Genomic DNA, 19,108 nt, shown 5'->3' on the forward strand with positions numbered 1-19,108 from the left:
ATTATTAATCCTTTTTATTGTTACAAAGTATACTTTAATTAATTATTCTATTATAATATCTCCTTCCCTTAAACCTCACTCATTCTTCTTTTCCTCTCTTTAATTGTGTTTTTTTTTTTTTTTTTTTTTTTTTTTTTTTTTTTTTTTTTTTTTGTAATTATTGAAATAATATTATTTTTTATAGGATTTTGTCCTAGCTTTTTTGCCCTTTGTTTTACTTTTTGGTGTGGTATATATATGCATGTCTTACACAAGTGGACATATACTCAAATTTCAAGTGTTCTTGCTATCTAATTCTTAAAGGTTGGTATACAAAAGAAAAGCATCTATTTCTCTTAAATTACATGGGTTCCACTCAATTTTCTTCATTGTATAGGTGTTTTCCTTCTAATAATGTAAAGAAGATTTTTTTTGGGTTTTGTTTTTGTTAGCAACTTATAATAGGTAGATTTTTTGCCAACAAAATATGCATCATTTTCTTCTACATGGGCACCTCTCATTTTCAAAATCGCGAAAAAAATCTACGTGAATTCCTTAAAATTTCGTACAATTTCTTTCTTTATTTGATAGTGCATCCTACCACTTAATCCACTCTCACTAAACTTTTGAAACCTTCAAAACTTAGTTATATAATCTGACTTTTTGTATAGTTTCAAATGACATCTAATTAAATTGTATTTGAATTTTCTTTGACAGGAAACAAGCAAGCTGGCATAAGTAATTTCCCAGGAAATTCTTGATAATTTTCAACTAGAAATAACATTAGAAAAAAAATATGGAGAAAACAGGTCAAAATCTAAGTTGGAAGAAAAGCAAATTAAATGGTTTAGGAGAAGAAGTAGAAGAAGAGCTAAAACAAGCAAAATCACTACCATTAGTTGTTCAACCACAAACACCGAAAGAGCCAATGGAATTCTTGTCAAGATCATGGAGTGTATCAGCTGAAGAAATTTCTAAGGCACTTGCTAATAAACACAAGCATTTTCTTCTTGATAAGCATCTCATTGACTCCCCCTCTTTCATCTCAGAACCATCTAGCTCACCTCCTCATATTGTAAGTATTCTTGTATCTTCATGTTGGATGTTAAACTTGTTGTGTTCGTTGTTGTTGTTGTTGTTGTCGTTGTTGTCGTGTTGGGTGTTTCTCTTGTTGGTTCTTATGTTATAAGCCTAACAGTATGATGCTAAGCATTTAAGATCAGAAAACATGGTAGAAAACTTGAAATTAACACATTTAAGAGTCTGATGTGGATATTTCTGAAATCATCAGAGGCTGAAAAATTTTGGGTTTTGAAAAAAAGTAAAATTTACTGGCTTTTTCCTTAGTTATATTTCTGCTATACATTCTACTGCTACTTTCTTTCAGTGTTTTTCAATGTCTGTTTTGGTTGATTCAGAGAGCGCGGAAATTTTTAGGTGTTAATCTTTTCTGTAACTAAAACTGAGCAGGTTGATAAGTCGAAGGGTAATCCTAACCACCGGCGAATGGGGGGAATAGGAAAGTGGTTTCATCACCATAAGGACTCGAAATCAAATCTCAACTCGTTTAGGAAAAAGGACAGGGCAAGAGCAGAGAATGCTCATATGCACGCTGCGCTCTCAATTGCAGGCCTTGCAGCAGCACTTGCTGCTGTTGCGGCGCCTGATGATTCCTCATCAGTCTCCAAAATGAGCAGGGCAATTGCATCAGCTACTGAGCTCTTAGCATCCCATTGCATTGAGATTGCTGAGCAGGCAGGAGCTGATCATGATCGTGTTGCGTCAGCTGTCAGATCAGCTGTTGACATTCAGAGCCCTGGTGATCTGATGACTCTGACAGCAGCTGCTGCAACTGGTATAATTGTTAATTCTATTTCAAGTGATTGAATTATTGTAGATTATGTTCTGTTCAGCTATGATTTGGAATTTTTGTGATTAATTCAAGCCTTTTTGTTCTTGGTCCTAATTGCAGCATTAAGAGCAGAAGCAGCATTAAGGTCAAGGTTGCCAAAAGATGCAAAGAGGAATGCTGCTATCAGTCCCTGCGATAAAGGGTTAAGCGATGCTAGTAGCGTTGATCCTTACCACAGTGAAACTGAAGAGCCGAAATTCCCCTGCATTGGTGAACTAATGCAGCACTCAAAGAAAGGTATGTCTTGGCTGAAAATTAAAATTTTAGCACTATTAATCTTTAATGGATAAAATTTGATAAAATTACTGTTTTAACCAAGTCTAATTAGCAAGATCATCTTCATTGACTAACATGGACTGATGGACATGTTGCCCATGAACTAGCACTTAAATAAGTCTTAGTCGGCTACATGTCAACTTAGAGGTCTGGTGTAAATCATAATAATTCAGCACAATTTTTAATTGAAAAATCATTCTGATTCAAACATGGATGACTACCCTCCAAATCATTGAGATCATATTACAATTTTTAAATAGGATTTTATTAGATGATTAATTATCAATAGAAGAGACAGATCATAAGTTGGTATATCCAAATTCTGCTTAATATTAAAAATTGCGCGTTTTAATTTTCAGGTGGGTTAAGATGGAAGCAAGTCACAGTTTACATCAACAAAAAATCTCAGGTATAGACAATTTCCTGAAATGACAGCAGAATTGAGCATTTTCCATCAGTTTCTGACATTAACTCTGATAAACAGGTCATACTTAAACTAAAAAGCAAGCATGTAGGAGGTGCTTTCTCAAAGAAGGACAAATGTAAGCTTATTTATTACCTTCAATATCAAGATCTCTTCCAAACTAACAACTGTAATCATGTGTTAAAATGAGTTATTTTGTCGTAACAGGTCTAGTCTATGAAGTTTGTGATCAGATCTCAACATGGCCCTTCAGAAAAGAAAGGGAAAATTTAGAGGCTTATTTTGGACTTAAGACAGCACAAGGGTTTTTGGAGTTCAAGTGCAAGAACAAAGTCCACAAGCAGCAATGGGTTGATGGGATTCAAAGCATGCTAGATAAAGTATGTTGTATCGAAGACATTGACAGCTCGTTGCAGCGTATTAATGTCAAATAAGAATTCTTAGTTGTTCTTAGTTGATTTCATGTATGTGCATAAAGATCAGGGATTTTGGTAATATGATGGAAACTAATGTTACATATTACTGATAGAGAAAGGGGGAGGGTTAAGGGTGGCAAATTGTACTGAAATAACTGAAATGTACTTGGTACAGTACCAACAGCCACAGGCAATGTTCAAAGGAACTATGTAAAAATCAGTTATAAATGCTTTTTCTCAGATTAAGTTATTGTTGCATTGTCTATATATTCTTTCCTGCCTCAGCCGCCATACCATAAACTTAAGAAACCATCTCGCCATAAATGTTCTACTACCCTTTCTTTTATTCTTCAGAACAATCAAGGGAAAAGGAAGGGGAGGCCGGAGAAAGGAAAGGAGCTAAGAAAATGGATGGTCTTGTAATGCTCTTCCAGATTTATTAGAAGTGGAAAGAAAATGGATTCCTCTAATGCCCTTCCAAACTTGTTGCCATTTATCTATACAAACAAAGAGATCTCCTTCCCTCTGTAGTCTCTTTTGTGACACACAACAACACCAGAGCTTTGATCACAAATATGGGGTCGATAGTTCAGACTTCAGACCAAGATGCCATCCACTCACTTGAATGTCTCTACTGCCTCAACCCTAACCAAATTCCAAAGCACTAATCTTAGAAACCTAAGTTTTCCATGACCTGTTTTACACATTTTATCCAAGTAATCTTTAATTTCCCTCAATTTCTTAGATGCTCCCTTTGCTCTCATTCTTTCCATTCTCCAAGTGAATGCCTTGTGCTTTTGGTATCAGAAATGTCTAAATCCCTGTAGCCAGTTCTCCATCTGAATATATGTAACTACTACTCTGACCCTACTGTGGATCTCTTCATTTTTGATAGATCTGAATGAATTGCAGTTATCTTATCTTATCTCCTAACATACGCATTTAGGCCACAATCATCATCCTAACCTTAGCTTATCTTATCTCCCAATATTCCAATTATTATATAACTGAATAAATAGCAGTCCTATAAAATATTTCCTTCACTCAAAGTTCTTAATAGTCTATCTATGAACTAAATAGGCATAGCAGATTAGCAGATAGCCAACTTACCTAGGATAGCAGAAGTCTGGGTTCTGACAAAGTGAGAATTTTACAACAATTGAAAACCTTCACTTTTTTCATGTAATTACCATATCCACTATACAAGTAATCAATATGGAGAGGACCTCAGACATTCACATATATGATATATCTATTTCCTTTTGAAAAGATGATTACTTAGACACTTTACTACTCTTTCTGATCAGAATTTGGATTCCATTTAATCTTTCAATCTCTTTTTGAGACTGTTGTCAACTTAGAAGGTAAGCACTGGTTACCCAGTTTTTTTTAATTTTTCTTTCAGGGTGGAAGGGAAGGACAGGGCATCAAAAGGCACACAATTACACAGAAATGTTTTAAGAGAGAAGATACAGCAGTAAATCGAAAACAGGGTGACAGGAGCAGGTAAAGTTGCAGTATACGAGTATTGTTTTTACAGACTCAGAGTGCATTAATAATCTCAGAAGACTAAAGAACTAGAGATACTAAAAATCTCAGTAGCAGAGCAAAGAGGAAAAAACAAAGATATTGTATCACCATATAAGCTCAAAACTAGCCTAAAATTGCATTTTACTTGACCTCACTTGCAGGCTTGCAACCGTAATCATAGTAAATAAATTGCATTTTATTTGACCCAAATTTGGCAACGGAAGCTGAATATATTTATCTCAATTTTCTCTTTAAGAATAATCATATTTCCTTGTCAAAATCTAAGTCAAATGAATGTTTGTATATACATACATTAGCTGAATCTCTACCATTTTCCACTCAGAACACAACGGTCTTGTTATCCAGATATGGTAGAACGCGTAGCTCACAGTAATATTTTATTGCCTTTGAGAGGCACTGTTTCTCAAGGTTCTCTGATTTTTGTACAAAACTTCGCAAGTTATCCCTGTGAGAAACTCTCTCAACCTGCAATTCCAAATAAATAATTACTTGCACTTTTTTTGAAACCAAGCACATATGTAATTGCTCAACTTATGTAGGCTCAAATGGACCAGTGGAAAAATAAAAGATTATAAATACATAAATAAAAGCACATACCATTTGTTCAATGATTGGTCCTGCATCAAGTTCTTCTGTCACAAAGTGAGTTGTGGCACCAATCATTTTTACTCCACAATCAAAAGCCTGCCAAAATTAACAACGAAATATGAGCATGAGAAGCAAGCGAAATACCTTGCAAAGAGAGATATGACAAGAGCCATAGACGAGAAATAAACGAACCTGTCTTGATGGATTCCCACCCTTGAATGATGGCAAAAGGCCATGGTGGATGTTAATGACGTCCTTTCCATACTTTTTCAAAAAATCTCCTGATAATATCTGCAAAATAAAATAATAATTAAAAACAGGGGAACAGACAAGTGATTTTAGATACTAGAAGCAAAACAAAAGCAACACAATAATTAGAATATCAGATTATAGAAATGAAAATAGAGCTTCCTACAACAACTGAAATCTAGAAGTAACACATGAAAAAGATGGAAAAAGGAGGTTGTCTTTGACTCTAGTAGGCCACCAATATTCAACACACTCCTTAGCAACTTCCTGGCATTTCATATTTCCATATATCATCATGAAGCAAAACTAATGAACTGATCTATATAACTAAATCATGGTAAATTTTACAGAATTAAATTAGCCTCTAACTTCTAGTCTACAACATTTATGATTTCGCCAATTTGAACTAACAGTCTAACAGACAATACACTGGTAAACTATAAACTCCAGGTATCATAATTCTGGACTTAACTACATAGATTATATACAATCATAACTGATAATCTAATCCCAACATTAAGCTCTACCCTCTCCAGAGTTCAACCTCAAACTCATCATATCATTCCTTCTCCAGCAGTAAACTTGAAGTTTCATGATCACAATACTTACAGAAAGTCATTAATACTAAGAAATCAAATGAATCTAAGAATGGATTTGATTACCATCTATCTACAAAAAGGATATATACTGACTAACACAAACAAATTGCAGTTTCACAGAAAAGAAAAAAGACTTCATACGAGAACTTGAGGTACCTGCATGTACCGAGCAAGTACAAGGAAATCTGTATCCTGAACCAAATCCAAGATCTCCTCCTCTCTTTTGTTTCCAGCGACAGGCTTCAGATAATGGTAAGGAATACGCTGACGCTCAAGAAAACGCATCACATGGGAATCAGGATGTCTATCATGATTACTACAAGAACAAACAAACAAAAAAAAGAAAAATTTAAGTCAATGTCCACATCACCAAAAGAATGTACAAAAGACATGGTCAGAGTATCTTCAACAATGACCTTATCACTCTAGTTATATCTACAGGCAGTTTTCCATCCTGCCATGAATGTAGCAAGTCAACAAGACAATGATCCTATCAAAAAAATGACAAAGGTTTGTAAATAAAAAAAAAATGAAACCGGAAGGTATTATAGTGCAGCAAACATTACCCTAACCTACAAAGTTAAGGACAAAATTCATGCCCATAACCTGATCAAGAAAAAAAGTGCAAAAAAATATGTAGTAATGAGACCTGTTTTGAAGCAAAAACTGCGATTTTGTATTTCGGATCTAAATCAGGCACACGAACAACTGATTTCATTGCATTGAACATTTCAGCAATTTTTTGAAAGTCCTCATCTATTTGCTCCCTTGGCCATTTAAAAGGATCAAAAACAAATTCACTGTAAAAGAAGAGTTCAAACATTTGTTATATTCATAGATGTGAATACCAATCCTTGATAAACTACATGTTATGGTGCCATTGTCACTTGGTAGATAACATAATCTACATCACATTTGTGCAGCAGAACTAGATGTCTACAAGATACAATGATACCATTGCCTTTAAGCTAGGATGAAGTGATGGACAGTAAAACGAAAAGCAAAGAAACCCTCCAATATAGTTGTAACAGTCTCCATCATAAGTGAGAATGTGAGATTTGCCTTGCAGATAATTGCAAGCACAACTCTACATAATGATCTACTGATGAATGATGATAATCATCAATACACAATTTTTATCATTTAATTTTAACCTTTAAGGTGAGCAACTAATATGAAATTTGGTTTCTTTGCCTATGAAGCACAGAAACATACACATAGCTTTTCCTTCAAATCCCCAAACCAATTCAACTACATAGCAAAATTAATTTCCAATATAATAGTCAAAAACGGTTAGTTGACTTGTTCCAATTAAAACACTCTTCATGTCTCCACCTAACTGTTTTTCTATAAATAACATCATCACCAAACCTAGTCCCTACTCATTTGATCCCAATAGAGATGTCTCACTCATTTGGGAGTCAGGAGGACTCAGGACATTTCAGTTTCCTTTTTAGGATCAAATTAGTCTCATTTTTTCATATCACATCTTCATTCAATTCATCATTTTGCACCATCCACCACATTATTGATTCAGTGAAAGTGTGATACACTTGTTCAGACCATACTCGTATCCCGTAAGCATCAAGCAACCATCTATATGTCACTTAAGATCTCCATTCCAATCAGTAAAATATAACCCTCTATGGTTCAATCATAAATAAAGTGTACAAGAACCAAAGTACAATTTTTTTTTTCCCAAAATTGAAACTTGATTAGCTTATTGCAGGAATATTCAAAAGGCAACATCATATATATAGAAATAAACCAAAACTAATCAAGATACTAAAAATGAAGAAGAAAACAAAGATAAAAAAGCAAAAGAAACAACCTTCTAGAATAAAAGACATGCTTCTTTTCTGGTACAAAAACATCAGCTCCCAAAATGTTTCCACCCCTTGAAGCTAAACATTCTGATAACTTTGCCACTATTCCAACTGCATCCTTTTTGTTTCCAACAAATTTACCCAATTTTCAAATTTCCCACCAAAAAAACAGTGACAAAATAATAAAAAATAAATAAATAAATTCAATCTTGAATCAAAGTAAGCCAAAGATCACAAATTTAATTGAATAAAACTAATATAATAAGAAGAACTTACTGGGCAATGGAAGACATGAATGCCATGAACAAGAGGGGGATCTAGGGAGTCGGCAGTAAATTTCAAAGAACTGAAGGATCTCTGAGTAATTTTGGAAAATTGGGATTGTGAAGAGATTTTTCGGAAGAAATTCATCTTCTTCTTTTTTTTTTTTTGTTTTTTTTCATTCATTCAGTTTTTCTCTCTTATTGGTAAAAATGGGCGCCTCCCATTTTCCAGGATTTTTTTTAAAAAGCTGAAATCGGGAAAAATGGTGGCCAACCACTTTCATCTGGTAAGGATCAAAATTTTTGTAGGGTCCAAACGGCAACGCTGTAAAGCTTGCGAATAGAACAAGTTAAACGACGCCGTTTTGGGTGGGCTCCGTTTTATCAAAGGGCGTGTTTGGCGCTAGCTTTTGAGTGGCTTTTAGGTAGCTTTTAGTGGTTTGACTTACAAAAAATGTGAGTGTTTGGCAAAGTAATGGTTCAAATAGCTTTTAGTGGTGGAGGTAGCTTTTATTAAAAGGTAGGATTATTAGCTTTTGAAGTTAGAGGAAGCTTTTGAAGTAGCTTTTGAAAATTTAATGTATAGTTTTTAAAATAAAATATTGATTCTTAAATGTAACAGCTAGTCAACCACTACTTTACCGAACAATCATACCTAAATTATCTTTTTTCACAGCTAACAGCTATCTCCACAGCTAACAGCTACCTTCACAGCTACATTTTTCCGAACATACCCAAAATCTTGTTTGAAGCAAAATCCTAACCCTTTTAGCAAGGTGATTGAGTGGTTTATTTATGACTATTAAGTCATAATTTTGCTTAAAGATATGAAATGCCTAAATTAAAAAACCTATGGTTAATGAAAATTTCTCCTTAAAATTTTTAATATGAGAAACTAATTAAATTAATTAATACGGAATAGATAACACTCGTAAATAAATCTATCTATAGGTGTACTCGAGAACAACTAAGAATTTATTGTGTCTTGTTGCAACTAAAATTCTTATAGTGAAAACTTTTCAAAACATAAAAAATAACAAGAGAGATCGTCATGTTCAACATGCGACCTTTATTTTAGTGACTTTCTTATTAAATCATTAAAATCTACTAATATATTACTCCTATTTGACAACTTTGACACTTACAAATTTGTTTAGCTCAGTACAAATCAATTTTTATCAATATTAGCCAAGACACTTGTCCTCTTTACTTTAGATATCGTTTACGAAATTAAATTTACAAGTAGAAAAAATAAGTTTTAATCAACAAAACTCAACATTAATCAATAACAACCTTAAAACGAGAGTAAGATCTAAATCAAATACTACCTCTGTTACATGTTATGTGCAACGATTAGACATTTTTTCTCTCTGCTTTATGACAAATCGTTGCATATAACCTATAACGAGGTAGCAAAACAATTAAAACCCTAACGTTAAATGGATCAACGCTATTGACACAACCCAAAACAATCAAAACCCGAACAATCAATGAATCAACCCGATTAACACAACCCAAATGATCCAAACCCAAACGGTCAATGAATCAACCCGAATATCACAACCCAGAACGATCAAAACCCGAAATCATTATCAACCCGAAATCAAAACGGGAAATTAGAAATCTGATGTTCATTTTTCCAGCTTCATACTAAACTGCAAAAACATAAAGGAGCAATTGGGTGAAGAAGAAGAATTTCCCGATTCCTTCTTCTTTCATCATCATCATCATCATCAAAACACAAATTCCAGAAAATCCAGATCTTGTTGTGTTTTCCATTCCTCAACAATGCCTGTAAGTTAGCTTTTTTTTCTAGAATCTTCTACCGATTTTGGCATCCTTTAATTGAATTAGATCTCTGACTGAATTTGGAAAATGGCAGGTTGGAAAATTGATAGAAGTAGAGCCACCAAGTCCATTGAGATATTTGATCGGAGCAATGGTGATGATGATCGGCGTCGTATTGCCGCTTGGTTACATGATGTTCCGCAATAAGCGTGTTCCTTCTTCTCCTTCTTTCTCCAAACAGACGTAGGTATTTTTTTCCAGAATTTGATTGCAATTTCATATTTGTTTTGATTTAGGTTTTCTCCAATATTTTGGGATTTTGATTGTATATTTTTGAGAATTAATGTGAAAATTGAGTAATTGGATGGTGGATTGATTCATTTGATTGTGTATTTTGGCATCCTATGAATGATTTATATGAATTTGGCTTTGATCTTGGTGTTAGTTTCGACATTGTTTTGGAAGGATTTTGAAGGGTGTGATTTGGTTGTATTTTCAGGAACAAAGGGTTGATATAGAGCAATTTTGATGTTAGAAGTGATTATAGATTTCGTCGGCGTGTTCATTTGGGTATGAAGAGTGACATGAGTAAAAGGGTAATGTAATGCACTGACTGATCCATGTAGTGGCAATGTAAATGTATGGTCATATGGAATTGTTAAATTGTTATATGAGAAGTGTTCATTGCACAATATTGATGTATTGCCGCCTTATTGTTTTTTTTAGCTTAATTCGAATTCAATTATATGGAATCTTGATGACTCCCTTTGCCTTCTTATATCGAATACTAAAAAGTTTACTAGATCAATGTTGCTGCACACCTCGTCCCCGTTTACTCTGGCTCTTGAAATTCTTGATTGGATCTCTCTTAAGTAGGTGAACACTGAACCTCTTCTAATCTATTTGGAACTTGAGATGGCATTTGATGCAAACTGTGGAGATTCAACCAAGTTATTATTTTCTTTTCCTTTTGATAATACAGTCCAGAGACTTGTCTTTCAGAAACTAGTTCAGAGTTGCATTTTGAAACTTAAGCATAAACTAACTTCCCTTGTTTGTATTTAGTTATCCATATGAACAATACCAGTGTTTAGTGGATTAGAAAAGTGGTTGGCTTATGGCCAGATCGGCAGACTGTTGCCATATTGGATTTTAAAAGCTGGTTACCTTGGCAGTACGGTGGTGCAAGTGGGAGTAAATGTGCAGATTTTTTTTATGAAGTTTCTTCCCTTGGGTGGTTTAATTCCTTAGTATTTAGGGTCTCTATTTTGCAACTCTAAATGAATTATAGTGAGCAGCATGCTTGACTCCCTAGGATTGGGGTTAGGGTCGGTGTGTGGGTTATGGTACTTGGTGCCACTTCTGTACTTGGTTTCTTGTTAACATTATAACTACCTGTTGCCTATGTCGGTATGCCCCTATGCTGAGAGAAATGTGATGATAATTCTGTTAGGGGGGTCCTTCAAACTAAGCGTTATAGAGAATCTCCAACGACAAACTAGTTGCCAAATTAGCTTTGAAATTTGTCATGCCATATGAGATTTCAAGCTATTCCCTTGCTAGCTAGTTTTTATCCCTATGGTCAGCTACTAGCTTGCTATTTAAATAGATCTCACTTATCAATAGGTTGGCTTCTTCCTCTTTTTGTCAAGCCAATTGGCTTCCTGAGCTAGTTTTTCATTTCAACTCCGAGGGTTAAGCTAGTAGCTTGGGGTTTGTAAAATACAAGCAAGTCCTTAGCAACAACCGTTGGAATTTCATGAATCTTTCATTTTGGTCTATAAGGCAACAGGTATACAGGACCTATCACCTATGGCTTATTCACCATATTTGTAAATTTCTCCTCACTGATTTTTCATGATGCTTGTTCATTTAAAGCACAGCTTCTGTCAATTATCATAACTGGGAATTCCTATTTGTGACAGCAATGAGTAGTTCCACTATTTTTCTTTAAGTAATGCCTGTGATCATATTTCTTTTTCTATCAATAGAGAAGAATGGCTTACCCTGAAGGTAAGCTATCTGATTCATGCAGCTCCTGTTGTTCTGTGATGAGAAGGTTTGACATATCTCAGAGTGGACGCGAGAAATTGACCCAAAATACCCCTACCCCTCTATTTGGCCTGGAAAGACTATACATGACTATGCCTTTACTTGCAGGTTGGAACACATACTAATCTCCCACCTTCTAGTAAAGAAATTTGCTGATCATAGTCCAAAATCGGAATTTGCTGATCTGCTAGTGACCAGTGATCTGCAGCTCTTGCTAACTTTCTGTAAAATTACGCCGTACTTTGCAATGGCACGCAAATATTACATCATTTTTTTTAAAAGAAATATTTTCCATTTATTACAAAGAAGGGTTGCTATAATTTGAGAAGCAGTTATATTAGAAATCCACCTCGTTCTGTTTATTGAATTTTAGCCATAAAGATAACGCATTTTCACATGATACAAGTATTCGTGATGCATGTTATTGTAACTGGTACTACCAGCCTATTGACAAGATAACCCTAGTAGCCCAGATATAATCTAATGCAGAAGAATCATGCAGGTTCCCATTACTGTGGTAGACAGATGGAAACGGAGACATGAGATGAATTGGAATGCCCTCTACACCTGATCAATCAACTGAAGAATAAGTTTGTGATCAGATGCTCTACGCCTAAAAGAAAAGAGATCAAATCTTCATATAGTATTATACTACATAATATGGACCGATAAGCCTCAATATAGGTGTTTAGTGTATAATATATCCCCTCTTTACAATTAGGCAATCAATTGAATTTCACATAAAACCACGATACATTAAATTCTAAGTGGGGACTATATGCGTATATATTTGTTAGTAATGGCTCTCTCAATAGTTGCAATGGACAAAACTTCTATGATATCTTCTGTCACCTACAAAAATTTGTGTGCTCCTACAAGTTCCATTATATAGCCTCATTCTTTTTTCTGTGCATCATTCCATCTCCCAAGGGCTTCTCCCACATGGATTCTATCACCACGTTTGATGTTGAATCGGAAGTCTGTTGATGGTGTGTTGTCTTTTGTTGATTTGGCTACCGGAGCCTGAAAGACAAGTACCACGGTTGATCCCATGTTGAAAGCTGCAACCTGAATTATTTTGATAATGTAACGAAATTATCAAGACTATACACGCAAACATATCTCAAAAACATACGAGACTTGAGGCTAACAGTCATCACTCATACAAAAACTCAACAAATGAAAGGAAACACCATCAAAACATAGAATCGAATGATAATAGAATTAAGGTCATTAACCTCTAAATATCAAGAAAGTAAGGGTAAAGTAACTTTGAAGAGATATTGGATTTCATTTCTAACCTCTTCTCCTTTCTTAACCATACAGCCAACACCTTCTCGTTCATACACGCGCTCCTCAGGTGGCTCTGACTGTAGAAACTTCTTTCTAGGACGATTTGTACGCAGCTCTGGCTCAATGTAAAGCTGATGTGCAAGGAAGTAAATCATGTTAAGAATTGATAATTTTAAAAGTCAATAAAAAGTCTGAAATTTGCAGAAGTTAGCTATTAGCTATTACTATTAAGTACACAGCTTGCTTCCGGTCATCAAGGGTTCAAAAAGATCATTATTTTTTACATAAAGGGTGGTCTTACGACTCTTACAAATAGCACGTACCATTTTATTAAAAAAAAAAAAAAAAAAAAGGCAAACCAAGCAACATAAAGCAAAGGGAATCTCTAGCATAAAACAATTAGAGATAGAGATACGATTACCTCAATAGAACCAATGTTTGTAGCACCTATTGCTGCAAGTGCTAGATACCCTTGTTGCCAGTGACCTTCTAGCACAACCTGGTTTAGCCGAATAATAAACAGAGAAAACCTCATTAGCAAAAATGTGAAAAGATCATGTACAAATTCTAAAAACACATGTTATCTAGCTTCTTAGTGTGCAAAATCATGTTTGCAGCTGCAGTGCTTCGACACATCACTCATGATATTAGGAGCTGAAAAGCATTTTAGTGGCTGACTAGGGATGTAGTGTAAAAGACTAGTGGCCTGCATATGAGTATATGACTCCTCTAGGACTTCAAGAGAAATTAATCTCGTAAGCATTATGGTAAAATGGGCAATTGCTTGTTGTATTAGACTTTCAACCACATGCAGACTGTAGAAGAAGGTGTTACTATGTCTACCATTGGCTGTACATTGACTTTTAGCTAGGTTTCACCCGCCACAAATAACAGAAAAAAGAAATTAGTGGTCATTCCTAGTGCCAATGATGACCATTATAAAAAGCAGATTAGCCCAGTTTGACACTTGCAGTAAGAAAATTTCTCCTTAATCGTCAAATGATTCTGCAGAGTGCATTTTCTAGTCTTTCTACAGCTATGAAAGTTATGAAATTAAGAAGTTTGTGTACCCTTTCATTCTCGACATATAGGTTTCTGATTGTCCTAGTAGCACGCTCATTCACAGGATAAAGGCGACCTACAACAATAAAAATGACAAACTTATAGTTAAAACCACCAAATAAAAGGAAGGTGATAGCTGAAGTAAATATTAAAAACAAATAGCAACAGCAGAAAATGCATAACACCATGCAGTTAGCCATGCTCAGGTCAGTTTATTTTGGCTAAGTGGATCAGCCGGTAAGTATATAAGCATTCAACCAGCAAGGCCCAATACAAAAATTAAGATGAAGGATGAATGAATGTTTATGGTAAAACACAGCAGCTTAACATCCTAAGAAGACAAAATATGAGCATGTAGCCTAATCTTTCAATTCAAGCTATTGCTTACCAAAGGGCAACCTAAATTGAGCGCATAACTAGGCCAGGCAGAATAATAAGAAATTAATACTATCAGCTGATAGTATCATAAAGATTACACGAGAAATAACAACATTCTGTTTCAAGAAGATGAAGTTGGCTATTCAAACCATGACTATCTAAATTATTCCTCTCCGTAAAGCAAATTGTTCTAGATAGAGCTTTCCCTACAAACAAACTGAATTTTTGAATCACCTGAAAAATGTCTGCGGACAAGAACATTCCAGTCAACAGGTGAATGTATACGATGGTAGTCTCCAGGACTTAGGTACAAGACACAATAAAAAAGACCTTTCATTGGACTGCAAAATAAATCATAATTATTAGCAGATGTGCAATTTATGTATATGTGACTGTGTACTTGTAAAAGGAATGAAACATAGCAGGCACACATCAATGATAAAAAAATATATATATAAGAGACCAAATACCTGCATAAAGAGATAACTACAGTATCAACAATGCAATGGAAGCAAATCAAAGGTCAATATATGGCCCGTGCATGGGCAACAATAAGAACACAGAACAAGGAAAAGAACTTGACTAGCCACAATGCTATCTCTTCTCCCCTTGACAAAATAAGAGCAATTACCAAGAGTAATATCAAGGTGTATAAGATATCAAGAACATACTGAACAAATTCTTTGAAGCATCAAAAGTGTGAAAATTATGTAGTCTGAATAGCCTCTTTACCTAGCAGGTACTGGTTCCTGAAATTTGGGAGAAGAAAAAGATACTCTCCACCATGACTTCTTAGTTTGATCCCTGTGAACATTCTCTACTTCACTGCTCTTTTCGACCACATCTTTTCCAGATACCATGGGAAGGAAAGAATTTAGTCCAAGAAGAGCAGACACAGAATAGGAAAAACCTTTAACTTGCTCAATCATGGCACCAGGTTCTTTCAACTCCCCAAATCTCACAACAATGCCATCCACAGGGCTGATCTGTCATCATAAACGAGCACCATATAATGAACAAAAGGCAAATAATAAAAATGCAGGTTAGACATATAAAGAAACCAAAAAGTTGTTACCAGTTACCAGGCATTGAGAATCATTGTCTATAGGTCTGCAACCTTCTCTCAGCCTCCGAGCAAAGAAATCCCGCATAGATGGGTATTCTTCCAGAGGCAAAGCCACTTCCTCCAAGTCTGCAAATAAAAAACCTCTCATAAAACTCCTTGCAGGAAGCTTACATTTTCTCAAGCTCACAACAGCTCAAAACAAATAAAGACAGTGATTTCATCATTGATGTCAAGTGAAAAAAGTGGAGCACTTAAAGCAATGCAAATGATTTTACTTGAATGAAATGCCCGTGCCCATGCTCTGTAAACATATGGTCGCATTTTTACAGGAAGTTCCTGCGATAAATTAAACAAGAGAAGATTCATTTTGACCACTACAGGCAGCACATCATGTTATAAAAATTAAGAACAGCAGATGGATTATATTCATGAGGTAAACAACTTTCTGGTTACAGATTGAAGTGAAAGTTGTAACTCACCACACTCATTAAGGAGCCCCACATACGAGAGATAGTGCGTAGGGGTAGCAGTCCCAAAAATGATGCCTATTACAGGCATACAAAGAATATCAAAAAAAGGTCAAACAAGTACTCGTATCAATTTTATGAATCAATGTTAATATATGTCCACGAGGAAAGCCAAATAGACAATCAAGCAACAACATTACTTTTGCATCAGGCTGGAACCCAGGTTCAAAGCCTTTCTCCTTTGCCTCCTCAACCTATCAACAAACAATTTCAATGTCAAACACTAAAACATTATCTCAAAACCAACATACATTTCACAAAACACAAGCATGAACTGAACTTATGGAGTAAAAATAAATCCGGGAAACATATGTTCTTTTCACCTAAATTACACACATCCAAATTTTTTTTGAACTTAATAGCCCTGAACTCAACTTTCTTGAACATCTCAGCATGAACATATTGTAGTAGTAAATTGAACTTTGGTAGCCATTTTTTCCCAAAACCTAAATTAATTTATGTGACCTAAACTTTTATTTATGCATTAATCTAAACAAATTAGCCACGAACTTATCTAAACCAATTAGTGATAAACAAAACCTAAAAAAATCTAATCAACAGCTAAAATCGTCAACAGAAAATAACAATTTAATTATTGAACTACATTTTGATCCATTTCATACTAATTTTACAACAACAACAACAACAAAAATCAAAATCAAAATAAGTTCACTACTAATCAACCAAACTAAATAAGCATAACATTAATACAGAAATAAAATGAATACAGAAATGACCTTCTTATCATCGTAAAGGCGACGAGCATGAAGAGCACCAAGCATAAGTATAGTAGCCACAGTTGCGCCAGGCAACAGAAATGTATTTCCTGCTAAAATTATATCAAAAATTCAAAATAACTAAAATTCTTGAACTTAAATTACTGGAAATTTCAAATAAATTTACAAAAAAGAGGAGAAAGAAACCATTAGAGCTGCTGCTGTTGCTGTTATGGCCATCGTTGAGAGCAGCTTTAGCAGAAGAAGAAAAGGAACGAAGCTTGTTGATGAAGAAGGGATTAACATTGCGACATTGAAGGACTTTGAGACTGGAAATTCGATAGATATTATCGAATACTGGGAATTTCCGATGAACCCTAAATTTCATTTTGGGGATTTTCTTTGCTTATGATTTTACAGTTACTGGAATTTGTTGCAGGACATGGAAGGAGCAGTTGTCTTGAAGGCCAAGATAGTAACCAGAGCCGCGGAATGCCGCTTCCAATACTTGTTCAAGTAATGTTGTACGGTGTGTAAAAAAAAAAAGTTGTGAGGAGTATTATTTATTGATTTGTTTATTCAATTAGATACCGTCCAAATCATATTCGGTTTTATAATAAATACAGTATTACAGAATAGGAATTGAATTATATGTTTCGGTAAAAAAGAGTATGGAGTAGAGTTTAGGAGAAAAATTTCCTCCAAAAAAAATCTACTTCAATATAGGATATAGATAATCCAAACTTTCAATACTATATCAGAGTAGTTTTTTTAAAATTCAATACAAACAAGTTATGAGTATTATCTAATATAGACTAATTTTATGAGTGGTCGTGTACTTTTATCACCAAAATAAATGAATTTGCTCTCATATGGTAATTAACGGACGTACAAGTGTTAGTAAAAGTACTTGTTGATCCTTGTAGTTCATTGATTTCAAGTAATAAAAAGATGAAGAAAGGGAAAAACTTGATTGAAGATCTCAATAACATAGCCACACCGTTGAGCATATTCCACTGCATTTGAAGTGAAGTACGCCACCAATAGTATAGGTTTCCTAGTGATACCCCCAAGTTTAACGCAACTTTCTTCATAATCCGTGCACCTGAACTCGAAGGATGAATTGTTATAAGAATTGTTCAGATCTCAAAGGTTGGTTTGTGTTTGATGTGTTTAGGTTTCCAATCTTTACTACGTCTAGTATATGGAGACGTAAGAGAGCCTATATAAGCGGAGTCAATGAAAAAAAGAAGAAGAAAAAAAAAACTCACCTGCAAGCTATAGCTCGGCCTTGCCGCAAGCAATCATGCTTCTTAGTTATCACCCATTCGCCTGTGAGCTATAGTTAAGTCTTACCGTAATAATACAAGCATTTGAGCGATCGCTCGCTTGTGAGCTATAGCTTGTACTTGCCATGCTAGGCAGGTGCAAGGTATAGCTCACTCAATGGCTCGCAAGACACACTTCCAATTTGCATTACTATCGATACAACTTTTACACAAGAATGTGCAAGCTATAACTCACGTAAGTGCTCACGAGACAAACTTCCAATTTGCATTACCACTGATACAACTTTTACAACAAGAACATATTTTGCTCATGCAAATCCATCTTTCGTGACGTGAGAGATATGTCTTAAGGCTTGACTAAGTACGACATAGAAAAAGGCTTCACATATGTACACAAATCGACCATTTTTGTGACATAGGTTGATTTATGCCAAACACAAAATAAAAAGGTCAAGGCCGTTACATAAACCACTACAATTATTGTATTGGGTTGTCTTTTGCTCAGGTCTAGTAAGTAGTAACACATGATTTAAGCTAGCCCGCCCAAGTGCCATCTTAAAACTCTCACTTGTGATGCACGGAAACGACAAATTTCTGCAACGTACGGTGTCCGAAACGTTTTGGAAACGTATCATGTTTCGAAACTCGTTTCGAAACGCTTCATAGAGTTTCATAATTCTTGGAAAAAGTCTCGTATAATCGGGAAGTTTGGAAACCCTTGGGAAACTTGATTCTCAATATAAATAGGTGTTTCCCTTAGAAATAGCTAACAATTAAACCCCTGATTTTACAATTTACATAGTACGAGCAGCATACTCCATAGTTGCCGCTTTCCATACTTGCTGTTTCCAAGC

General features: G+C 35.0%; 3 protein-coding genes and 1 long non-coding RNA gene across 5 annotated transcripts; 2 read left to right on the top strand and 2 right to left on the bottom strand.

The window, feature by feature from the left end:
* Nucleotides 1-489: 489 nt before the first annotated feature.
* Nucleotides 490-3,253, top strand: LOC145579743 (VAN3-binding protein-like). The gene is made up of 6 exons (XM_081636987.1): nt 490-1,054; nt 1,450-1,834; nt 1,952-2,128; nt 2,527-2,576; nt 2,652-2,709; nt 2,799-3,253. The coding sequence occupies exons 1-6, from the start codon at nt 776-778 to the stop codon at nt 3,023-3,025; spliced, it is 1,176 nt and encodes a 391-aa protein (XP_081493113.1). The 5' UTR covers nt 490-775; the 3' UTR covers nt 3,026-3,253.
* A 1,248-nt stretch (nt 3,254-4,501) lies between these two features.
* LOC145579754 (formyltetrahydrofolate deformylase 1, mitochondrial-like) lies at nt 4,502-8,330 on the bottom strand. The gene is made up of 8 exons (XM_081636998.1): nt 8,097-8,330; nt 7,826-7,938; nt 6,644-6,794; nt 6,411-6,484; nt 6,151-6,310; nt 5,339-5,437; nt 5,156-5,242; nt 4,502-5,023 (listed from the first exon to the last, which is right to left on the bottom strand). Exons 1-8 carry the CDS (start codon nt 8,265-8,267, stop codon nt 4,877-4,879), a joined length of 1,002 nt encoding a protein of 333 aa, XP_081493124.1. The 5' UTR covers nt 8,268-8,330; the 3' UTR covers nt 4,502-4,876.
* Nucleotides 8,331-9,726: 1,396 nt separating this feature from the next.
* LOC145579765 (uncharacterized) lies at nt 9,727-10,679 on the top strand. The gene is made up of 3 exons (XR_014099192.1): nt 9,727-9,877; nt 9,966-10,114; nt 10,371-10,679. It is a non-coding gene; the product is annotated as an uncharacterized LOC145579765 (long non-coding RNA).
* A 1,791-nt stretch (nt 10,680-12,470) lies between these two features.
* Nucleotides 12,471-17,489, bottom strand: LOC145579770 (phosphatidylserine decarboxylase proenzyme 1, mitochondrial-like). 2 transcript variants are annotated; one of them, XM_081637027.1, is made up of 12 exons: nt 17,173-17,489; nt 16,987-17,075; nt 16,390-16,443; nt 16,202-16,267; nt 15,998-16,058; nt 15,739-15,848; nt 15,389-15,642; nt 14,891-14,997; nt 14,287-14,354; nt 13,638-13,715; nt 13,225-13,347; nt 12,471-12,991 (listed from the first exon to the last, which is right to left on the bottom strand). In XM_081637027.1, the coding sequence occupies exons 1-12, from the start codon at nt 17,351-17,353 to the stop codon at nt 12,818-12,820; spliced, it is 1,365 nt and encodes a 454-aa protein (XP_081493153.1). In that variant the 5' UTR covers nt 17,354-17,489; the 3' UTR covers nt 12,471-12,817. The 2 variants fall into 2 exon arrangements, with proteins under 2 accessions (XP_081493153.1, XP_081493143.1); XM_081637017.1 differs by having other exon boundaries at nt 16,987-17,078.
* Nucleotides 17,490-19,108: the final 1,619 nt, after the last annotated feature.

The sequence above is a fragment of the Chenopodium album genome, chromosome 2 (genome assembly GCF_948465745.1).
Source record: "Chenopodium album chromosome 2, dcCheAlbu1.1, whole genome shotgun sequence".
NCBI lineage: Eukaryota > Viridiplantae > Streptophyta > Magnoliopsida > Caryophyllales > Amaranthaceae > Chenopodium > Chenopodium album.